The sequence below is a fragment of the Tarenaya hassleriana genome, unplaced genomic scaffold, assembly GCF_000463585.1.
Source record: "Tarenaya hassleriana unplaced genomic scaffold, ASM46358v1 Cleome86, whole genome shotgun sequence".
NCBI classification, from domain to species: domain Eukaryota; kingdom Viridiplantae; phylum Streptophyta; class Magnoliopsida; order Brassicales; family Cleomaceae; genus Tarenaya; species Tarenaya hassleriana.
In genome coordinates, this window is record NW_010971018.1 from 408,968 (window position 1) to 418,297 (window position 9,330).

The window sequence follows — 9,330 nt, forward strand, 5'->3', positions numbered from 1 at the left end:
GATCATAGACAGAGGAGACGTGCACATTTGCAGAGTGTCGACAGATGACAACAATGCCGATCCGTTGGCGAAGCCTCTCCCTTCGTCGAAGCTTGAGGGTCATGTTAGGGATATGGGCATTAGATGTTTAGCAGTCCATGATTAGAGCAAGTGGGAGATTGTTGGTTTAGTGCTCTATGATGTACTGTTAGCGAGCTTTACTTAGATACATTTGATGTATTGACACTTTCTATAGTTTATGGATGAGTGTTTGATTCATTACGTATTGTGCATGCTTTAATATGTTATGAAATCCATGTATTGTTATGAACAATACTAAACTCCCTATCATGTATCATTGTGGGAATAATGATATAACAAGACTAGTATGATGTGTGATTGATGATCATATAGATGATCATAGGTATTGGATACGATCACAGTCATAGGTATTCGTTGGAGAACGGAATACTGGATGACCCGCATGAGATTGTCACATGGACTAGCGTCATGACTTGAATCTCATATGGCGGTTCCATGATTGGATCCTGAGACCTGAGATATCTACGGAATCCAACATGAGTTGCATGCTTTGAATACGTCAAACATCCTGCGTAATAGGAGGACTATAAAGGCGTGTATCAGGTACAAAACGAATCATGTGCCGGATTGTAGATAGTCAAGATGGGATTTGTACCTCTTCTAAAAGAGAGAGATATCGTTGGGCCCCTCGTGTGAGCGAGACTGTAGAAATGTGTGGCCGCACTATAGACGAACGTCGTCTATTTCAGACAGTCAAACTCAGTGAACGAGAAAGCAGTCGAATCAGATAAGGTGGCTTGTTCATTCCTTATATTCGACATATGATATCGTGATACAAAAGGATCATCAACCGGAATCATCACTGACGTTCGTAAGATCACGAACAAACTCTATTCGAGATAGGTAGTCATAGTGTCTTGCTAGTGACCGCCTATGACTTGTATATCCGGAATAGAGATTTCGGGTTATACTGCTATATCGGATGAGCCTACAGGGTCACACACACAGGAAAGGACAAATGCGCGAGAAGAGACGAGAAAATCCCGGTGGAGCGGAGGCCAGACCGACCGGTCTAGAAGGTCTAGACCGATCGGTCCAGCCAACCCAGACCGATCGGTCCAGACTCTTGGACCGGTCAGTCCGGAGATAACGTGTGACAGTCACACGGTCTGGAAAGTGTTCGAGATCGATCGGTCCAGAACCATGGACCGATTGGTCCAGACGTCGGGATTTCCTAAACTCGCTCTAATTAGGGCTTTAAGTGGGATAAACTTGAAGGAATGCCTCCTACTTCTCTGGGCACGATTTTCAGACCCTATTGAGAGGTTTTGAGAGTGAAAAACCTAAGAGAAAGATCCCTGAAACCCTTGCGCAAAGAAGAACGTGTTCTTCATTCCTAGCAGACGAGTTTCAACTGTTGGAATCCTTTCCGCCCTGTGGATACGTGTAGAGGGCAAGGTATTCTTCCTGTCTACCATGATCGGACGAACAAATCAATTGATATAGGCCCCAGATCGATTGAGGTAAGCGTTCTAACGTTTCTACAAGATCATGCATGATAAGTTTTAGGGTTTCATCAAAAATTTTGTTTTACATCCGCTGCGCAAACCCTAGAACTGATCTCTTAGGAATTAGATTCGCTCTTGAGATCCCAGGAAAACCCAACATTTCCGGACCGAGTGACTTTCACACGTTACCCCCGGACCGATCGGTCCAGACCTTTTGAACTGGTCGGTCTGGCCTCTGCTCCACCAGTATTTTCTCGTCTCTTCTCGCGCATTTGTCCTTTCCTGTGTGTGTGACCCTGTAGGCTCATCCGATATAGTAGTATAACCCAAAATCTCTATTCCGAATATACAAGTCATAGGCGGTCTCTAGCAAGACACTATGACTACCTATCTCGAATAGAGTTTGTTCGTGATCTTACGAACGCCAGTGATGATTCCGGTTGTTGATCCTTTTGTATCACGATATCATATGTCGAATATAAGGCATGGACAAGCCACCTTATCTGATTCGACTGCTTTCTCGTTCACTGAGTTCGTTTGTCTGAAATAGACGACGTTCGTCTATAGTGCGGCCACACATTTCTACAGTCTCGCTCACACGAGGGGCCCATCGATATCTCTCTCTTTTACGAGAGGTACAAATCCCATCTTGACTATCTACAATCCAGCACATGATTCGTTTCGTACCTGATACACGCCTTTATAGTTCTCCTGTTACGCAGAACGTTTGACGTATTCAAAGCACGCAACTCCTCATGTTGGATTCCGTAGATATCTCAGGTCTTAGGATCCAATCATGGAACCGCCATATGAGATTCAAGTCATGACGTTAGTCCATGTGACAATCTCATGCGTGTCAATCCAGTATTCCGTTCTCCAACGAATACCTATGATTGTGATCGTATCCAATACCTATGATCATCTATATGATCATCAATCACACATCATACTAGTCTTGGTATATCATTATTCTCACAATGATACATGACTAGGGAGTTTAGTATTGTTCATAACAATACATGGATCTCATAACATATCAAGTATGCACAATACGTAATGAATCAGATACTCAACCATAAGCTCATAGAAAGTGTCAATACATCAAATGTATCATAAGAAAGCTCATACAACAGTTCATCATAGAGCACTAAACCAACATGAACTCCACCGTCTCATCGCCAATCTTCATCGTCAGCCTGCTAGCTCTCACATGGATGAATGCGTCTGCGGTGTTAAGGAATGGACGACCAAGTATGATCGGTACTCTCGAGTCCTCGTCCATGTCCAATACCATGAAGTCGACCGGTACATAGAAGTTTCCCACCTTAAGTGGCACATCTTCCAATATCCCAGCGGGATATTTTACCAATCTATCAGCAAGCTGGAGCGCCATCCTTGTCGGCTTCAACTCTCCCACATTCAGCTTCTTGAATATCGATAGTGGGAGAAGGCTAACACTGGCTCCGAGATCACATAATGCCCTGTCAATGGAGACATTATCCAATTTGCAGGGTATCGAGAAGCTTCCTGGGTCAGCTCGTTTAGGCAGTAACTCATGCTGAATTAACACACTGCATTCGTTGTTGAGCGATACCGTCTCCTTTTCCATGACTCGCTTCTTCGTGAGTATGTCCTTGAGAAACTTCGTGTAAGACGGCATCTGCAGGATGGCTTCTGTGAAAGGCATGGTGATCTCAAGCTTTTTCAGCATCTCGGCAAATCTCGCGAATTGTCGGTCCTCATTATGCTTCTTGAGACGAGATGGAAAAGGAACGGACGGAGGTCTTGGTGGTGGAGGAACATAGACTTCCTCAGCTTCTTCGTTCACGACCTCTTTGCCTTTGGAGCTTTGCCCCTTTTCCATCATCGGTGAAGTGACTTCTTCAAGATGCTTGCCACTTCTCAGGGTGATAACATTGCAGTGCTCTCGTGGGTTGATCTCAGGCTTCCCGGGAAGTGACCCACTCGGTCTTTGGCAACCTAGTTGTCGAGTAATTTTAGATGCGACTGCATTCCATCTACTTGAGACTGCACGCTCCCCACTTGATTCTTTACCTCCTCTTGGTCCATCTTCAGGCTATGTAGTACCGTTTCTTGCGTCTTTTATCCTTGTAGCAGCTGTGCTAACATTGCCTTAATCTCCGAGTCACTCCTCTTTCTTCTATTCGCTTAGACATGATGATAGGGAACGCAGATATCATGCGGTTAGGACTTTAGGATAGACGCCTTAAATTTTCTTGCGAATTTATGATGTATGTTGATTGTTGATTGATGAGTGATGAGTGATGATTGATGATTGATGATTGATGAAGGTTGATGATTGATGAATAATGAATGATGATTGATGATTGATAAATTTCTGTTGAGTGATTATGGCTTGTGACGTACATGTTATGTGATGACGTTTCTTAATGGATTTATTTGATCGTTAGAATGAGTTGAATTGCTGATACTAATTAAATTTTGGCATGATGTTTGGAAAGGTGGGAGAAGTAAAGAATTGAGTTAAGAACTATGATGTGACCTCAGACTGTGCTAAAAATATTTTTAAAGTGAGTTTTGAGACCATGGTACGGCGACGATCTGTATGTCATGGTATGATCATAACCCGGACATGTCTGCGATCCATGTGGAGTTATAACCCCGACTACGGCGGCGATCCGTAGAGGGTTATGACTATGGGTTGAGTTTTGAGGCCATAGTACGGCGGCGATCCGTATGCGATGGCATAACGATCCGAGCATGGCGGCGATCCATGTGGAGTGGTAACCCCGACTACGGCGGCGACCCGTAGAGGGTTATTACTATTGGTCGTGTTTTGGTAACTCCGACTAAGGCGGTGATCCGTAGAGGGTTACAAAGATGTTTTTGGTTTTGTTTTATAAAAGAGTTTTAAGCTAAGTCTGAGGGGTACTGAATGGACCTAGAGTTTGGACTCGTTTTAAAGAATCGAACAAAGAAAAGTTAGGAGAAGAACGTGAATCGATAGATTGAGTTTTGTTTGAGTTGAATGTTGATTGAATTTGATTTCTATTTGATTGTCTATTCTGGGTACAGAGGCGAGATTTATAGTCTTGCAACCTTACTGAGCTATTCGCGTATCTCACCCCTTCCTTTTTCTCCACAGATGAAAGGTGAAGCAGATTATTTTGGTTGGATTCGGTAGTTTGCCAGAAAGACGAAGATTTAGAATTTCTATTTCCTTTATTCAATTTATTCATGAAATTAATATTCAGACTTAAGTTATTGAAATTCATTGTTTAGACTTCCGCTGTAGAGCTTGATTTTGATGGTTGATTTTAGAATAAATGGGATTTTTTTTATAACCCAAGTGACGATTCAACGATATCCGAAATACCGGATTTTGGGTTGTTACAGTTAGTACAGATATGGCGGGTTGCTCCAGTGTCAATCCACCATTGTCACGGACTACCTCCGACTATGTTCACTTCTGGCATAACTGCTAAGAAACCAGACTGACCACCTTCTACTTCAACTACATGAGCTTGAGTCTTATTCTCATTTTTTTTCTAACCATTTTCCTTGCCATGGTAGCAATCCTTCACCAGATGTCTAGCTTTTCCACAAACGTAGGAATTCTCCTTGAATTTCTTGGAGTTAACATTCTTATCAATCTTCGCTTTTTGTTTCCTTTTTGGACTTGGTCATTTCAAACACACGCAACCACACACTGTGATTTGATTCGTCGATGAGCTTCGCAAGAACGAGTTACAAAGTTGAAGAATCCACGGCATGTAAGGTTAACGGACTAGCATAAGGATCAACTATCGAAGTAGTTGGAGGAGCAGATCGAGCTGAATTCAAAATCGAATTAGCAGGAATCGTAGAATCAATAGTAGGATCCATAATAGAAAGAAAAGACGAAGAAAAATCAATTGATCCAGCAAGAGAAACTAGATCGAAAAGAGGAATTGGGAGCATTTCTACTCTCATACCATAACAAATAGAAGAAATCGAAAGAGAGAAATTAGAGCGCAACTTTGGAACAATTTTCTCATATAGTCAACGAATGAAAAACAAACAGAGTTTTATACAAAAGCAGAAGATGAAAAATAAAAAAGAAGCTAAACCAAAAACTACCAAATGAACCAAAATAAATCGGACAAATAAACCAACAAAATAGCTCCCTGATAACACGGCGAGGGCGTCATGAAATTCGGTGAAGGGAGTGTAACGACATGGTATTACCCGAATTTTTTTTTTTTGCAGAATTGTGGATAGATCCAATTCAAGATGACTAGTTTAGAGAACCCCAAACGTTTGAGGCAAACTGTTCGAGAAGTCTCGACCGTCCAAGAAACATTGGACCAAGCGACATGGTGCATCCTCGGTCAGATAACCCAAGAAAACCATCCGATGTTCATATCCGGAAAAATCCAGACCGTCCGATTAACCAGTACGAGAAAGCCTGAGCCGTCTGATCTACCTTTCCCAAACAGCCGGACCGTCTTTTTCACCTAATCCTCTGACCCAAAACTGTATAAATAGAAATTTTGGCTTCTCATTTTGGTATCAGAAACAAAGACTTGTTTACAGACAAACATTAATACAAAAATTTCTTCCGTTTCATTCCAAAAACGTTCAAGTGTCGCACGGATTGGTTCAAGAAAACTCTAAATCCGTGACAATAGTCTTAGACGCTGGAAAGTCAAATCACAGAACCCAACAAGCATGAAGCGATAGTCAACAATCTCAAGGTTGGTTCTCTCATTCACATTACAAAGCCAAACAAGGCAAAGCTAAGCTTAAGCCATTTAGGGTGTCAGCATTCTCTCCATATAACAACGACAACAGGAGGAACAACAAGTTGTGTTAATTTTGCAGAGGATGGAGGACTTGACCGATGAACAGAACCACTCCCGTTATGTTTTCTCTAACCAAGAAGAGGAAAGGATGGTCAGCCACGAAATCTATCTTCTCTTCCACGAGCAAGCCCCGGAGCTTTATAACTCCGGCAGAGGCTGCAGCAGCTTCTGTGCCCTCTTCGTTAACCTCGATAAAAGATTTGTGGAAAATGCTTGAAACATTCAAGTTCTTGCCCATGGAAGGGGAATCAACCATCTCTGTCAGGCCATCTTCACCGGTAAATGGTGCAGTCAAGCCCAAACCCTTCAGAGCTTCTGAAGCTTTGAACCCAAAAGAGAACTTAAACTTCGGAATTCTGAATTCCCCCACCTTCGCTTGTTGGTAGGGAATGTGGCTATCGATGAATCCAGAAGTGGAACTTATTTTCTCCAACAAAGCAGGTAATCCGTTCTTCTCTTCAGGAAGATAGAAGTACATAGAGAACTGACGCCTGTCCTCCCCTTGTTGGTAAGGGAGCCCCAGTACTTTGAAACGATCGTAAGCGCTTATGTACTGTTTCTTCGTGCTGGTCATGAAGGGCACACGCACTGAGGTACCGTCAATGAGGTGAAAGTCGTCATCTTTTGTTACCAACGAATCAAATTTCTCATGCCATGCTCCTTTGAAGTACAAAGCATTTGCAAATATGAGTTTAGTCATACTGTCAACAGACCCAGATGGAAGAAGCTCCTTGATGAGACCATTGGTCTGCTTTTCGGCCCATGAATTCACCTCCCCTGCTGCTTCAATAGCCTTAAAAAATAAGCCATCAACATAAAAGCTATCAGCCAAAGGGCACAATTCAATACTCTGCCTTTATAAATGCGCCTCGCAGAGTTAGTGACAGATAAGTGTTCATAAACAGGAAGAACATATAACACAAATTCGATGATTAACCAAGCCAATGATAAAAAAAAAAGGAACCCGAAAGATCAATAATTCTCCTAATCAGCCAGTTTGGGTTCCACGGCATTAAACTGGGGAGAGAATAAATTCTCAGTTCCCTTTGGATTTTCCTACTATTCAAACAACCCTTTCTCTCCTTGCCTCTTCATCTTATTGCAGAACCGGAGCCGTCTATATACGAGTAAGTTGATACAAACAACAATCAAACACCATCAGAAATCGAATCCGAGAATCTAAAAGGGACAAAATTAGTAAATTTACCAAGCTCTGGGAATCAGCCTAATAAGGAAAGCATCACAGACTTCAAAAAAATTCCAGGAAACTTATGAAGTTGAGCAATACCAGATTCAAGCACCATCATCATAAATCGAATCCGAAAACGAAAACCTAAAAAATCAGTCAACAATACCTTGGTCTGAAAATCAGTCTGATTCGAAGTTGCCTTGTAAGAACCCTCAAGAAGATCCTTGAAAGAAGGTTTGAACGCGAGAGACTTATCGATCCAGGCTCCGGTGGCAGCAGAGATCTTCGGGCCGCCGTTGGGGCTGCCGTCGGCAAAGACGACAGAGGCGATCTCGGAGAAAAAGGCGTTAAGATGATCGGAGGACGAAGCCCGAAGGAAGGATAGGATCTGGTCCTTGGTGGATCCGCCGGAGCCGGCGGCGATGATGCCAAGGACAACGTTGATCGACGCCGGAGAGAAGACGAAATTGGAGTCTCCGGCGATGGAGGAGATGACGTGGCTCGAGAGGGTCAAAGCGACGTTGTTTTGGTTGGCGATGGATTCTCGGACGTCCATTTTCGCAGGAGAGAGATCGGAGGGTTTGTGAGTAGAGGTCGTCAACCAAGAAGTGACTGCAGAAACCAGAGGGGAGAGAGAGAGACGATGAATAGATTGGCATTCGGGCGTGTGAAATGTAATGTAACCGACATATAAAGGGAATCTCTAAAAACAAATATGAACTTTTAAATGGTAAATAAATATATAATATTTTAATTTTATATAAAAATATATAAATTTTGAAATTTTTTTTATCATAATTCTACAAAAATATGAAATTCAATTATTTTTTTGTGTGGTTATATATGGAAAAAAATAAAATTTGTGTATCTATATAAATTGACATGAAAATTTTCAAAATTTGTATTTTTTATACTAAATTAAAAGTTTATTTATTTATTTATTTATCAAATTTAAAAAGTTTATATTTTTTCTATACTCCCAAAAAAAATATGTAAATAATTTTGATACGCTCAACAAATGAACAAAGTTTAGAGATTAATACCAAAACTGATTTTTTTTCATCTAGTATAATATGCACATTCTTTTAATTATAATTTAAACATTTCGTTTTCTCTTCAAAATATATTTAAATTATATAATTTGTTAGTTTTAAGTATCGGAAAAAATTGTCATATGAGATTACGCAAAAGATTTATCTTTATATTATAGAAGATAAACCGAAACATTCTTGTTTAATATCACAGAAAACTGAATATATATATATACACGTGTCTGTGTATTTATATATACGTAAAGCAAAATATTAAACTACGTCATCCTGGTGTCACATCAATAATTGATTTTTTTGACATATTATACACTGATCTGGTATATTTTGAGATATTTGTTCAAACAGAAATTAAAATAAAAATAATAAAATTGAGATGTTAAAAGACATAAAACTAACAAAATTATATTAAAATGCGTAATACAAATTAATTGAAGGTATTAAACTGTTCTTTTGAACATAAATTTATAAATTTAGTAAAAAAAAAAAAGAATTGATGCTTTGATCTGTTTGGAGTTTTCTCGGTTTTTGGTTTTTAAAAATCTAAAAAATATTCAATCAAAATTTTATTATTTTTATTTTTCCTAATAATTCTTTAAGCAATTTTCTTAAAAAATTAAGGAAAAGCCAAAAACCACTTTTGAATAGATTTTAATTAAAAAATCTTATTTGTTAATAGATCTTTTCATTTTTCTATTAAATATTAATTATATAAAAATATTCAAAAGATAAAAATA

The 9,330-nt window shown here is 40.0% G+C and overlaps 2 protein-coding genes across 2 annotated transcripts; both read right to left on the reverse strand.

The window, feature by feature from the left end:
• Positions 1-1,270: 1,270 nt before the first annotated feature.
• On the reverse strand, positions 1,271-3,393 carry LOC104803421. The gene is made up of 2 exons (XM_010527351.1): positions 2,794-3,393; positions 1,271-1,336 (listed from the first exon to the last, which is right to left on the reverse strand). Exons 1-2 carry the CDS (start codon positions 3,391-3,393, stop codon positions 1,271-1,273), a joined length of 666 nt encoding a protein of 221 aa, XP_010525653.1.
• A 2,704-nt stretch (positions 3,394-6,097) lies between these two features.
• On the reverse strand, positions 6,098-8,217 carry LOC104803412 (serpin-ZX-like). The gene is made up of 2 exons (XM_010527345.2): positions 7,711-8,217; positions 6,098-7,148 (listed from the first exon to the last, which is right to left on the reverse strand). Exons 1-2 carry the CDS (start codon positions 8,098-8,100, stop codon positions 6,363-6,365), a joined length of 1,176 nt encoding a protein of 391 aa, XP_010525647.1. The 5' UTR covers positions 8,101-8,217; the 3' UTR covers positions 6,098-6,362.
• Between the last annotated feature and the right edge of the window lie 1,113 nt (positions 8,218-9,330).

Bases quoted from the DNA above. Each gene is read 5' to 3' on its own strand.
- LOC104803421 (XM_010527351.1), bottom strand. From the start codon at position 3,393: ATGGAAAAGGGGCAAAGCTCCAAAGGCAAAGAGGTCGTGAACGAAGAA. The intron at 1,337-2,793 runs GTACCGATCATA...ACCTCTCAATAG, and splicing joins ACATGGACGAGGACTCGAGA to GGTCTGAAAATCGTGCCCAG.
- LOC104803412 (XM_010527345.2), bottom strand. From the start codon at position 8,100: ATGGACGTCCGAGAATCCATCGCCAACCAAAACAACGTCGCTTTGACC. The intron at 7,149-7,710 runs GTATTGTTGACT...TTATTTTTTAAG, and splicing joins AGACTGATTTTCAGACCAAG to GCTATTGAAGCAGCAGGGGA.